We start from the raw sequence: 14308 nt of genomic DNA on the forward strand, positions 1-14308 counted from the left end.
CATGGTATTTATTGACCGTGAAAATTATGCGCTATTAGCTGCAATACGCAACAAGTCTCGTTTTTTTAATAGAGCCAAGGTCACAATGAATGAGTTCCACAGGATTAAACATTGATCTTGAGATTGAACCCCCCCCCCCCCCCCCCCCCCTACCCGGCCGGAATCGATTCCGGGCTGCTGAGGACTGTTTTCAGGCCTGTAGCTCATAATCACTAGTCCGAAGTAGTTCAAACCATTATCAGCAGCGTGTTTCATTGATGGCCAGGCGCATCTTGTTCGATTCTTCGATCTGTTCTTCTTTCAATTACCGTTGTATTAACGAACACGAAATCCTTCCTGAACTTAAGACATTTTACAAAGTTACTCTTCCCAAATTAGTCGGTATAGTTGAATAATGCCTCATATCACAAAGCAAGTATTAAATATTGATTGATTGAAATGAAAATAATAAAATAATTTAAAACACATCGGCTTGCCAAGAAATCCTGTGCTACCAAGTTTGGTTTGTTGGTTTGTAGTTTGGTTCGTCAGGACAATCGTCTCATAAGCCTGGAACCCTGTGTGACCGGTGCGCCTTGAAGCTGCATGAATATTCATGATATTCACAAAAGCATAATTTGTCCCATAGAGCCTTCTAAAGACGGCCTCTGTATCTCTCTCACGATCTGTTATGATGCAAGTTAGTTTCGATTCAAAATTCCAATGACAATAGTCGTTAAATAGGATGGTTTAGTAGCAACAGAAAAAAGACATTTGATTCAATTAATGGAATAAAAGGAATAATTATTTACACTTACGGTAGTATTAGCATATACGGGCTCTGAACTAGTCCTCTGAAGGCAAGGTGCATTTAATGTTCAAAGAAGTTTATGTTACAACATGCAGAACAAGCTATTGACTAGAAATTATTCAGCTGCTCAACTGACTACCTTAAGGTCAACGGTTGAGAGAGCAAGGACCAGAAGAGTGTGATGCTTTGGTTGTAAATATTGTTTCCTAGCTAATAGACGCCTGCATTCGTTGCATTGACTATCTGTCTTGTCTATCTCTTTTGTTTGCTTCTGACTCTGTGTGGACTCAGATGTCACGATTACCTTGTTGCCCCTGGTCACATAGTGTAACCTTATCATCGTTCAGCTGATTGTTTGCTCAAGCTAAATGTAAACTCACAGTTTCTGGTCGGTGTTGTGATAATGCTTTGAAAGATCAGGCAGTGATAACACTGGAGGCGCCTGTTGCAGTAGATGGACCTTTACCAGACTTTTAATACATTTGTAACATTTCATTCCTTTTCCGCAGGACTTTGCCTCGATCATCCACAACCTGGCAGGGCTACGGAACCACCACCTGGCCAATGGGACACATGAGTCCGTGTCCCTGCTGGAGCAGCACTCGCCACAGATCGTACCGTCGCGGGCCACCCGGCCCACCTCGCTCGGATCATCGGGCCAAGGTCGCCGCGGTGGCCGTCCGTCAAGCTGGATGCAATCATCCCCGATGGTGACGGTGCCGGCGCCGCCGGCGCCGCGGCCAGAGACCATACCAACGGTCCCATCGTCCGGTGGCGGTACGGGAGCGACCACCGGGGCCGGCAATCTGACCGAAACGAGTAGCCCCCATACCGGATCGCTGAGCGCTCCGGTACCTCGCAAGCGTCGTTTTGAAGCATTTCTCAAAAATCTCGTCGGACGCCGGCCTTCCAAAGAACCACCCAGCCACCAGGCACCACCGCCACCTCCCCTTCCTCCGGCCGTGCTGCTGCCTTCGCCCGAAATCAAGATCAGCAAAAGCCCGTCCGAGCACAATCTGGCCGAGCTCGAACGGAACCGTCTGCACGTCTCAACGACCTCGCTATCCTCGGTGCACCAGAAGCTGTGGTCCGTGGTGCCACTGCTGAAGCGCGATGTCAGCTGCAACAGTCTTGCGTCACCGAAAACCACGCCACTCCTGATGTTCGACGGTTATCAGTCCCCAGCGAACCAGGTGGCCACTGGGACGAAGCTGACGGCTGGATCGGGAGGATCGGGTAAACTGGGCGGCCCGGCGGCCGGTGTGGGTGGCCTTCGCAAATGTGAAACCGTTCTCGCACTGACCGGTTCTTCCGCCTCGCAAACCCTCGAGCCCATCCGACCACTGAACCGGTTGCGGAACTGTGCCTCCGTTGCAACCTGTTCCCGCTGCTCTAGTCTTCTTTCGCTGGCTGCGGCCGGATCACGCTACTCACTGAACGCATCGAACGGTGCCTTCGTACCCGTGGCCTCCGGACCGAGTGAACCGCTGAGCTCCTCGCAGCATCAGCTCCCGACCGTTGCTGCTGCTTCCCGGGCACTGCGCAAGAAAGTAACCGACACCGGAGCGGTCACTGGCGGCGCTGGTGGTGGTGGTGGTTCAAAGCGGAAGCACGTCGGTAATCTATTGCGGCTCACGTCCAGCACCAGGCGCTCCTCATCCTCCTCGTCCAGCTCTTCCTCGGCCGCCTCTTCGCCCTGTTCTTCCTCCACGCCATCATCCTCGTCCTCGTCCTCGGCGTCGACACCGAACGGTGCCGGTAGTCCGGCCGCTAGCGTCTCGTCGAAAACGGCCCTAACGTTTGTCCCTAGTCCTTCGGCCGGATCCCAGCTACTGATCCCGGTACCGGCACTCGGTGGCTCTCCGGTTGGTGCCACTAACGTGGCCACCACCACCACCACCACCACCGCACTCACGCCAACCGTAAAGTTCACCTGCAAACTGTGCCTTGGCGAGTTCAGCGCCGAGAACCTGACGCGAATAGCGCAATGCGACTGTTCCTTCTGCACCGAGGTGAGTCCGCCCGTCGGGGTTAAACCGTGAAATCTCTCTCAAGATGATATCCAGTTTGGAAATACCGCTCCCACATTTCGCACAGAGATTCGCGTCAATTGTCAACACGGAAGTTGACGTATTGGTAAAACCCCCAGCAGTAAAGTGCCCAGCGTTTGCGCTTCCTATGCGTTGTTTACGTTGTTGATTAATGTTCTTGCGTTATCAAAAATGCCGATTGTCGTTCGTTGGCTCGTAGAATCTGCGCTCCGGGGGCACATCGTCCATTACTTGCTCTGAATTTTGGGGGTAAATCCCAATGGAAACATCCAAAGTTGTTGCTTTTTTCCCCGGTGTTCAAACTGTGATTCAGCTGCGAACGCTGCGTAAAACACATCAGCACATGGCAGTAACCAGTTCGCACGCCGCCAGTACAACTGCACGACGACGAGATCGCCACGATCGCGCAAGACAAGATCTCGACGGGGAGAGGTCGCTATCAACGGAGGTTGGCCTCCAGTCACGTAGCAGCCAGCGACAGTCAGTCATGATTGAGAGACGGGAGGGGGAGCGAGAGTACCGTTCTCCGTTCTCTCCGACCCTACGTGTCAGTGAACTGGCTGCTCCTCGGCGTGCTGGCTATCCTTGGGATGCCAACTCCCTGGTGTTCTTGCCCTTCCCCTTCCTTTCCGGAAGCTCCGCTCGCCGTTACCGTTGCAAGGCGAGTACCGATGGTACCGTTGACAGTTGCAAGCAGAAATAACTGTTTTTTTTTGCGCTCTGTTGCGTGGCATCAAGACCGCAGACCACTGCCAGGCTTCGGAAACCGGTATCGCATAGGGTTGCTATCTCAGCGATGGATGAAACAACGTCGCGATGACGACGCCGTCTGGTTGAGGTCGTAGCGTATAGTGCCCGCGGCTCGTCGTAAGCTCCTGCCTATCAGGAAGCAATCGAACAGCATTGGCCGGTGCACTCCTAAAGCGGTGCACTATCCACGCGTAGTGCAAATGCAACGGGCACCGATGAGCGTCGAGAAGTCATTACTGTATGAGGGTTTTCCTTAATGCGGGGGGGCAGCTAAATTCTTCATGAGCGGAACCTAGTCTGGCGAGAATAAAGTTTATGTACTTCGTTCCGGTACAAATGGTGGTCATAAACGGAGGAATGGCTCATCTCGATCCATCCGGCGCTCGTGTCGAGGTGATATGATGTTAAATGTGTCTCTGGAGAAATATACGTGTTCCAGGTGCTGCTGCTGCTACTGCTGGAAGGCCGCGCTGTCTTATGCAAGAGCTCATAACTGGTGCTGTTGATTGGATGGGAATTCTCTCTTCTGGGAATACCATCGGAAGGAAGGGAAACCACTTGTTAATATCTCATGGTTTTGTCCATTCTAGGTACCAACATTGGATACTCTGACAATTGCGTACTGTAGAATAGCAGATTGGTTGCAAATAGTAAACAACCTTTCCATATGGAGTGTACCCGGATACGCGGAGGCCATTGTAAATGCTTTTTCCAATTTAAAAACACATTTTCTGTTTCCCCCCCCAAAAAAAAAACAAACCTTTTGACAAAACACCTTACAGGTGTTCCGTTTTATACTGGTGATGACGATGTGGAGTAACCTTGAGCATGTCGTTGATGCAAACGAGTGTTCCTGTTGACAACGAGGCTACTGTTAATGCCGCCCCACGGTGTGCTAATAAACAACCAATAACGATTGTACGGGACGATACTTTACGCCGCCGTAAGCTCGGATTTGATACATAAATAGTAATAGTGAAACTGCGTCACATTCGAGCTAAGCTGCGGCTTAGCTAGTCACTGTAAGGATAACTTTTTGGTTTTCCTAGTTCGAATCGCCACCACCAGCAGCAGTCAAGAAGCTCGTGCTCAATGGCTCTTACCGAAAGGGGGGGGGGGGGGGGGGGCTGAAGAGTTGAAAATAACCTCAGCCAAACAGGAGACCACCGGACACTTCCTGATGCTCGCTGGTTAGTCGGTCGGTCGGTCGAACTGGGTTCCTTTTTACCCTCAATTCCTGGATTGTACTTGTAATCTGGGACGAGTGCAAAGAGCCAACCTACCCCCGGGAAACACTCATGATACTCGACCGCATCGCAACCCTCTCCAGCTTCGCAGCAACAAAAGTGTGCACCCACTTGAGGGCGATGATGGAACGAGGACGAGGAGAATGCTTTTGCTGTGTTGAGCTATTTGCCCTGTTCCCTCCATTCATTTCGTTCTTACGCTGGATGGCGCGCTGGAAAGGCGAAACTGAAGTATCGTGTAGACGACGTGCGTTGGGTAAAAATAGCACGTCACTGACCTAGAATACGGCACCGCATGTTAGAAGCAAGCGAAGTGAAGGTAGCGAGTAGTGCACGCGATAGTGTTTCACGAAGGAAGGTGCTGCTATTATGCAAAGTTCAGTGTTAATGCATTTAATGTTAAACTAATACCACACTAATGCCGTTTGAAAAGTTGGCAACTTCTCGATTGTTTTTATCCATCTTAACAATGTGTGATGCAGGGCTTCTTTTTTTTCTCCATTTTAGTGTAACTGAGAAGTGGTGTTCCCGTGTTGCCAAGCTGCGATATGATCAAACAGCTTTGAGCTTTTACCACACCTGGAAGAAGCCATGCCAATCACCTCTCCGCGACGGAACGAACCTTTTTGACGAGTCACTGAACTCTAGAGTCAGCGGTACTGCGTCGTACCGTCTATGGTGCTATGACACATCTCATCATCATCATCATCATCATCATGAGTTTGTTCACTTGACACACAACACAACACGATTATGCAGGGCAACACTCGCACCATCGCTTCTGAGAGGAGAGTCACTGTACGCTGCTGCTGCTGCTGTTGCCCAGAAAGCATTGGATAGGCCAAGAAGTGGACAGGTCTCTTTGCCTGGTACTTCACCACTAATGATATGCGACGTCGGTCGGTGTACTACGGGAGGTTGTGGGCAAACAGATTTCAATCTTGGACACTGGAGAACTACACTAGTTGGTGTAGTCTTTCTCTTTTTAATCTTTCAAAAAAGATACATTTATCTGACGGTCGTCTTAGTTTTAATCAAATAATAATGAATTAAATACATCATTTACTAGCCAAGAAGGGCTTCAATATAAACACTAGAAACCAAAAATCCGTATTAAACCTTCTTTTATCTTATAGGCTTTTATGTATTATTTCTTTACAACGGATGCTCTGGCTATAGCTCACACCACAATAACAGCACCACTATCGTTCTGTGATCGAGAGTACAAAACCCACAGATTCCATAACAACACAAGCTACAGCAGTATACATCAACCGATCCGAGGAGCGAGTCTTGGCCTCGAATAATCGCTGAATGCCGGGCCATAAGTTCGTACGGTGGTGATGTTTTGTGTCATTAACTTTCCCTCTGTGACCTATGACTTTTACATATACCTTTTTGCTAAGTAAATCGTGGAACCTTGGGAGTGGAACACGCCACAGAAAGAGGGAGGGTATACACGATGACCTTGCGTTCTAAAAAGTGCGTGCCGGAACGAAAAACGAAGTAATCCAACGCACTTTCAGAGCCAAAGAGGAAAGATCTTGCGCCAAGGCCCAAGAATTCCCAGCATCACGATCTACCATCCATTATTGCAAAGTGGAGTTATTTTTGGTTTCAAAAATGAAACAAAATCTTTTAAAGCACAGAATAAATTAAACAAATAATCAAGGACGCGATAATGGCTGCCAGAGCAGACCAGCCCAGGTGACCAGGGAGGCGATGTATGATGTAACTGCGGTGTTCATTCTGCACTCTGGCAGCGGGCTGGTCAAGCGATTGTTAAGTGGATTACACACGAAAGGACATTCGTTATTTCTTCTCTTTTCTGTCCCTCCTCCCTGCGGGCAGCATGAAATATGCGTTCCAGTTCTCACAGTCGCACAGCTCCGAGTTTACCGGGACTGTTGGTGGTAGAATGTAAAACTCTGCGAAGGCGTCCCGTGCGTCGTGAACTGCTTGTGTCACTGTCGGTTTAGTATTTGCGCGAACATCCTTCTTCACCTCGCTGGGTGGGCTCACTGGAACGACCTAGTTCCTCCGAGAATACTTGCTTGGCCTCACCGTCGAGAGCGAGTCGCGCGAGCCGGGATCGGATTTCATCCAATTCCATTGTCAGATGGACCACAATTCGCCGCAGTAGCAGGGCAGTAACGTTCGGTCCAGTGTGGCTGTGTGTTGGGCTGGTGAAACAGCAATAAAAATGTCACCCAGCGGTTGTTGGCACACATCCTCATGTCGTTCACGCCCTCGCGATTACATTCCCATGCCCGATGGTGCCGTCATTGGAGCGCTGAAATGTTTGTGATTACATACATTCCCAGCGCTCGGAATGTCCAGGCAGGTTCTCTATAAGACGGCTTTTCATTTCACTTCCAGATCCAGTTAGAAAGCTGAAAAGCGGCACGTTCCCGGGGAACATAAATTGCATAATTTCCGATTCAATTGTTTTGCGCGCTGAGGAACACGTTAGAAGTCAAACGGGTTGAACGACCGGTAAACGGTAGCACGTCGCGATATCGAAATTCACTTCCAGTCCTTGCAGTCGATGCCAGTGACAGAGAGTTTGGAGCGCGAACGCGATTTATGGCTTCGCTTTACAATAGACTTTATGGTGGAGCTTCCCCCTTTCCCGGAATCCCCGGAGGTGCACACGTGGTGATCTCAATCCAATGCCAAAGCATCCCGTGAGTAGAGCATAAAATTCCGTTCCACCCCATGCCATGGATTAATTATTCCGCCACGCCACGTGGATAAGCGCGGATGGAATGGCTGGAATGAAATATTCAGCCACGGTGGAGTGCCGTTGGCTCACGTAGAAGTCACGTGAAGAAGCTCACTCGCTTCACCTGAGTCTTGGCGAGGTCTTCGTGATCGTGCTGCCAAAGTTGGAACGAAATTCCAAGCCAGGGCCACGGAAGCCATCCATAAATTCTTTGCAATTACGTGATCCAATTGGTTATGAGGCCGCCGAACGCTCATTGGCGGTGGCTCATTGTTCTACTCAGGCAAAGGATGGCGTTGGAATCTTGGAAGGTGTGTTCCTCCTGGTGATAGCTCGCATCATCATCATCATCATCGCCATCACGGCTGTCAACATGATTAAACTCCCTGGCATACCGCACAGCCTCAGAGTGTCACCATTAATGCGTACTTTGGCTGCTCTACTCTCTCTAACATGTTGCCCTTTTCCCAACAAACAACCAAATGAAAAAAAAACACGCAATCTTCCTAAGTGGAAACACTTCCTTAAACCGCCACGACCTGCCACGGGTAAGTCATCGTGCAGCCGGCCGGTCACGTGGCTGCAGGTCGTGACAGTTGCTGGAACCGTGTGCCGTCCGCCTTGCGGGTTTTTATTGGTGCAAAAACGATCCTTTTTAGAGAGCCACCGCAACACTCGAGCATCTCCTGCACCAGACCTTCTCAGGAAGCAGCGCATTAGCATCGATCGATACATGCTGCTGCCGGGGGCTCAGTGATGCTGACGTTGCAGAAGAGACCCCCTAGCACAGAGGTTTTTGGGGATGTTGATGATGATGATGATGATGCTGGATTGGTCGGTTGGGCACCGGTTGAAGGGTGATGATAATCAGGAATCGAGACCAAGTGCTTCACCAAACAGACAGAGAGAGAGAGAGAGAGAGAGAGAGAGTGCCTCTTGACGGCATATTTATGCACCTAAAAAGACGGATATTTTTGCGCAGTATCTCCTCGAGTCGGGACAAGAAGTTGGTCCGTTTTTTTTTTTTGTCAGGGAGCGGGGGTCCACTTCACGAGCGTTAAAGTAAACGTTATGGACTTCCGCCGTCCGTTCATCACTCGTTGCTCACTACTCAACACACGGCGCTAATCATCATGCTGCTGCTGCTGCTGGTGCCAGAATGCCATCGAACAGTTTGAAGCGGCGATGAAGGAAGAACACGCCTGCACTCAGTCAGCACTTGAGTTGATTAGGTTAGGCCACCGTCCCCTCCCCCTAATTTCCTCTCGATCTCGATCGGTGAAGTGGGTTTCTAAGCGATTGCTGGCGGTCTGCTGTTCGGCCATTCCCATAGCACGAATCTGTGCCACGGACCGGGCCCCAGCTGCCTCGAGATCGCTCGATTGATCGACTCTAACGATCATTATGCATTATGTTGGCGACGCCAGCACGCCTCACACCCCATAACGTCCATTCTTAACCGGGCAGGGTGTTTTGGGCGGTCCACTTCCACGATTTAGTTCCGCTCACCGCGCGATTTACCGATCGCTATCGAGAAGTGCGCGATGCCAAGGCACTCCAAGTAGGTGTCGATCGCGTTTAGTAATGGCTACGCTGAACCGACCGTATAGCAGGAGGAGGAGCGTTTATGGCCAGGGGGCGAATAGCACAATCTCACAATCACAATCGGCCAACGGGGTCTGGGGCGCGGCCGATCGCTTATGAAACAATAGCACCCTCCGCTGTCGAACGCTGTCGAAAGTCGACCCGACAAATTGGCAAACGTTTATCATCGGACGGCCGTAAAAACCGTTGCACGAACGGCGTATCTGGCTGTAGAGATCTAGATTCTCTCCTGGTTTCGGAGCGGCCAGAACCTTGGTGTGACGTAATACGATATAATACAATGTAAATGTGTTTATGTGGATCGTGGCCGTGGTGCACGCTGTCATCATGATCGTGAATCATGGATCAGTTTTGCACGCGGATAGCGTGCCATTTGTGCCCCCCGCCGCCCTCCGTTCGTAATTACCGCAGTTGGAGACCTTTCCACCGACAGTTTAGATTGCGCTTGGCATCCATGACGTGACGGTGTGCTCTTACGCGTGGCATGGTGTGCGTGAAGAGCAGATTCAATCACCGGGAAACAGAAGATGCATTATTGTTTTGCATGTTTGTATTCATGGAGACGTTGGTAACGTTCGACAACATCGTACCGTGCGTGCGCCTGAAGGACCTTTACACAATTAGCCCAAATGATAAGAGGGCTCACTGGCTCGCTAGATTATTATGACATCTTTATTTATACAACCAAATTACCCTCTCATTAGCCCACCGAGGACGTATCTACCGTACGGAGAATCTCACAAAGCCACGCAGCCAGTCGCGATGCTAAGCTGGCATGCTGGATGATGAACTACTATGGACTGGCGCCTTCTGCTTCGATAGGAAGCAACCGCCATCCATCGTGGTGATAACGTGGTGCGTTGTGACCCCTCCGGGGCTGATGGGTGGCCGTCAACAGATAATTTTTGCGTGGTGTGTCTGTCTGAACTGTCGCAGCAAGCGCAGATGTCGATTGTTTAAATTAATTGCAACATATTTTCCTGCTTCTTCTGCTTCCCCCCCCCCCCCCCCCCGTTTTTCGATGGATGGGGGTTTGCGTTATCGCGATGCGAGAAAAGGTCGCATAAATTCCCGGTCGGCCTCTTAGGTACCGGCAGGATGCGTGTGGCACTTTCTGTCCGTTAAGATGATGAGTATATGGATGGGTGGCAGGAGCATAAGGTTAAATGTGCGGGGCGCAAGATGGCTATTATTTTGCATCATTGTTTGCCGCCATCCCATCTGATGTTGATGAAGGGTAGATGACTCGCAAAAAGGTAATGTTAATAGTTGATAATAATGCAGTGAGGGTTCACCGATGACGATTAGGCAGGGTAAACATCGGGAAAAGTCACCTTGAACCGTAAAATTGCTTGCTCGGTATATTTAAGGCAAGAGATCCGACCATGATCAATCATTGGAACCGTGATCAATTCAAGTAGCACGAGGGCAAACTATTTTGGAGATCCTTCCTAACAATACAACAAACTGCTCTGATTGCTGTGGCCTTTTCGTAGATTGAAGATCTGGAATTATTTTTCCTGGAACCTTGTGTCGTCGTAGCGAGGTAACGATTGGGCGGAACAGGTAAACACCGAACGATTTTTGACAATGATCAAGGATGACAAAATATCCTTTTCTTGAGTTTTTCTTTTCCGGTGCTATGCCTGGATGTAATAAATTCGAACGGAAAAGTCACCTATTTATTACGACACCTTCAATAGTAATAAAAGTTAACTTCCACCTTGGTATTGTTCTGCAGCAGAAAATCTGTACTGATGACTAGCGACGGCCGTTGTGTCTCCATTATTGGATTGATGACTATAACCTTGCAAAAAAATCATTCAACAAAAGGTTGAACAGCTGTGTTCTTAGCAGATTTTATGCTTTAGAGTTTGAATTACTTTTGCAACATTTTGTTAAAAAAAATCATAAAGTAAACAAACTGTGTTTGTCAAATTTATAAACTGTGTGCTTTCGAGAAAAGGATCGTTGTAAGCAGCGCAAATGACTCTCTTTGTACCACTCGATAAAAAGAGTATCGAGTGAATGTGATAGAAAACAAAAATTAAATTGAGTTTCTAACATAAATGGCGTCGCATGGTGTTAGGCTTTAATTTCAAAATAGTTTTTTGCTCCTCAGCAAAGTGAAATGCTTCGACATCGTTTTTAAAATCTGTCCCATCAGCAGTCACCCAGCCAGCTAGCCAGCAATAGCTGCCCTGTGGGATGAGCATAAATTCCAGTTAATCTGGTTTCTATTTTTTCTGCCTTTACCCTGTCCTCTCTGAATCTCTCGCTGGATTGGATGACTCGCTGGCGGTTACACGGGAAAGCCCCCTTTTTTTTCTAACAACGCTGTTTCATTCCCTTTCCACCCGCAGTGCATGACGGCCTACATCGAGTTCGAAATATCCGAGGGCGCGTACGAAGTGTCCTGTCCGGATGCAATGTGTCCGGCGCAGGGAATCATCACGATGGCAGAAATATCCGCCCTCGCCTCACCATCGCTGGTGGAGAAGCACCACCGCTATCGACTGAATAGAGGTAAGTTGCGTTGTTAGTGGGGCCTAAGGGGGGGGGGGGGGGGCATTGCATTGGGAATGGCAAGGATGTGGAGGTGTTGTGGAACCGGATGAAGGACTCTCGGGCGCAGTGGGGAGCCTTTGCAAAAAAAACTCTTTCACAACGGCACTTTTTGCTGTCTCGTGTGATAAATTGCCCTGATTGGCGAATGCGCGAGCTTGGAGTGTTGGGAAGTGTTAGGGATAATATAGCCTCGTCCCGTTGTTCTACTCTTTGGTTTTTTTTTTGTGTGCTCTGCTTCCTTCGCTCCCTGACAGTCCAACGAATAGTATGCAAATAGAATGTGGAGGGACGCATTGTCCGCAAGAAGTTTCTTGCTGGGTTCGCTCATAATACGATCTAGGCTATATTTCTTTTTGCTTCGTTTCAATTAAGGCTTTTATCCTTACTACCGTTGCAACCATTTTACCTTTGTTCTTTATGTCCATGAGCATTCCTTTTCACCTTCATTAGCATTGTTCTGTTATGTTGCTCTTCAGCTATCCTACTAGCTTGTATTTTGTTATGCTTTTGTGTTTTAATTGTATTAGTCTTTTTTTTTTGTCGGACCTTTCTTAAGGCACGAGGGGCTGTGAAGCTTCAGCAGCAGCATGCTATACACCTTTGCTCTATTTTTAAAGGTTTTTCTGTGTTCTGTTGCTTAAGTACCCCTTTGTTGAATCATTCTATCACATTCTTGCGGTAGCTCGTTGGTCAAAATCATTCTTCTTCTTGTTTCATTGTTCTACAAGATCTTTCACGAAAATGTCATGGGTCAGTGTCCAGAAAATACCCTGGAAGAGCGGGTTAAAGTTACGCCAATCGCCCTCTCTGCGGATATGGAGATTCTGTTTCAAACCCTTCTAATCGGAATTTTTACGATTAATTTGCGGACCAATATCGTCGCACCTTTCTTACGATTTTACAAATTCCGTGAGACTGGTGTGATCACCAAAAGCAGAGGTGCGTGGTGGATTGTTTGATTTCCAAGTTGTGGCTTTTGGACCACGTAAGAACTCATTTGTATGATGATGATGTCTCCTGGTCCAACATTCTTCTTCATTATGTTCTCTTCTTTCTTTCAAGTATTAAGCCTTTTGCTAGCTAATCCGGTTTAACCGACACAGCCACCGGTTGTTGCTGATCAGCTGCCTAGAAAGCTTTGTAGAAATTTCATTGGAACGATCGAATAAATGGTTAAACATTTTTGTAAAATTGTTCTCCAAATGTTAACATTCAGCGGTATAAAAACACTATTGGCACTCTCCCAAGGGTGAGGGTCTTGTTGGTGTGCCCTTATTCACAGGACCAAAGCTCCAAGAGGTTTGGCAATGACTTTAGAATTAATTTGACCCCACCTCTTTTTTTGTAATACCTTAATTTGCGATTCAGAGATGTTATAAAAGCGATTCTTCAGTCTTGAAACGCTTCAGCTGACTTTTTCCCATATTTTAAATATGCTATGCAGTGATATGCCTATGATATGATCATGCTACTGTTTCTTCAGCTCTTGCAACTGCTAACGATTGTGAAGGGACAGTTTATTGTTTTGTTAAAATTTTTTTTTGTTTGCACGCTTTTGACGATCTGAACACTATTACTTGTACGCAGGTTTCATGGCGCTTGCAGGCAACACTGTTTCCGTTTATTTTAAACCCCAATTTACACCTCACTTCAACTTCATTTGATGTCAATGGAATCCCTTAGGAAGACAACCATTTGCCAACTCACCGAGAGAGACAATGATCTGTGAGAGAGGCATCTAATCGCAGCCGATGCGCAATCCCGCTAAACTTTGATCCGTCGCGATAATTAACGATAGAAGCTACCGCTTAGCTTCCACAGTCCACTCACATCGAACCTCCCCGCCCATGACTCACACCGCAAGTGGTCACTTTTTTGTTTAAGAGCACACTAGCACAACGGGAAGCCGTGCAGTGCACGTTACTTCTCCTTTCTTGCCATTTTACTTTCGAATCCGCGCGCAAAAGCACGCAACGGTCGGCCGGACCGTAAAAGAGCACAACGATTCTACGCCGTGGCACTAATGTGTCGCCACGCAGTCACGCGAACCCGACACAAAACACCATTAATAACCGGTTTTCTCCATTTAATGCCGTACCGGATTTTTCGCCGCGGCGGAAAGGGAGACCGCGGTCATTCTCCTTCGGTGTCTTCTCTTCCCGAAGCCAAGGCACATTGTGAAAGTAACAACATACGAACGCGTTTTTTTTGTGGTTGGTCCGTTTGTTTGTGTCCCCGGTGCCCGGTCGATCGACCCGGTTTATGCGAAACAAAAACACCAGCAGAGCCCTGTGAGTCTCTCGTGAGGCACACGTTCCGGCCGGCTGACTCAGAAGTCCGGCAATTCATGGCGAATGGGGGATCGGGGGCGCGAGTGACATAATCATAATGGTGTTGCATCGTTCATTCGCTTTCGTGATCATCCGGAAGTCAGTCAGAGACGGTGTGTGCTTTGCCCAAGATGCTCCCAAGGTGGTTCGAAATGCAAAGAGAAATTCACAAGAAGAACACACTGGAGGAGTCACTTGTTGGTTCTCTGCGGTGTGGCGCATGTTTATTGAGAATCACCATC

At 48.5% G+C, this 14308-nt stretch overlaps 1 protein-coding gene across 3 annotated transcripts in view; it reads left to right on the forward strand.

Annotated features, from left to right (window-relative positions):
• The window catches only part of LOC126575259 (mucin-19), a 51648-nt gene that overhangs the window by 33497 nt on the left and 3843 nt on the right, over nucleotides 1-14308 (forward strand). For all 3 annotated transcript variants that reach the window (XM_050235872.1, XM_050235870.1, XM_050235869.1), the window contains 2 exons: nucleotides 1300-2802; nucleotides 11532-11694. In XM_050235872.1, the coding sequence (XP_050091829.1) occupies nucleotides 1300-2802; nucleotides 11532-11694 (1666 nt within the window). The remainder of the gene's footprint in view (nucleotides 1-1299; nucleotides 2803-11531; nucleotides 11695-14308) is intronic.

This window comes from Anopheles aquasalis, chromosome 3 (genome assembly GCF_943734665.1).
Source record: "Anopheles aquasalis chromosome 3, idAnoAquaMG_Q_19, whole genome shotgun sequence".
NCBI lineage: Eukaryota > Metazoa > Arthropoda > Insecta > Diptera > Culicidae > Anopheles > Anopheles aquasalis.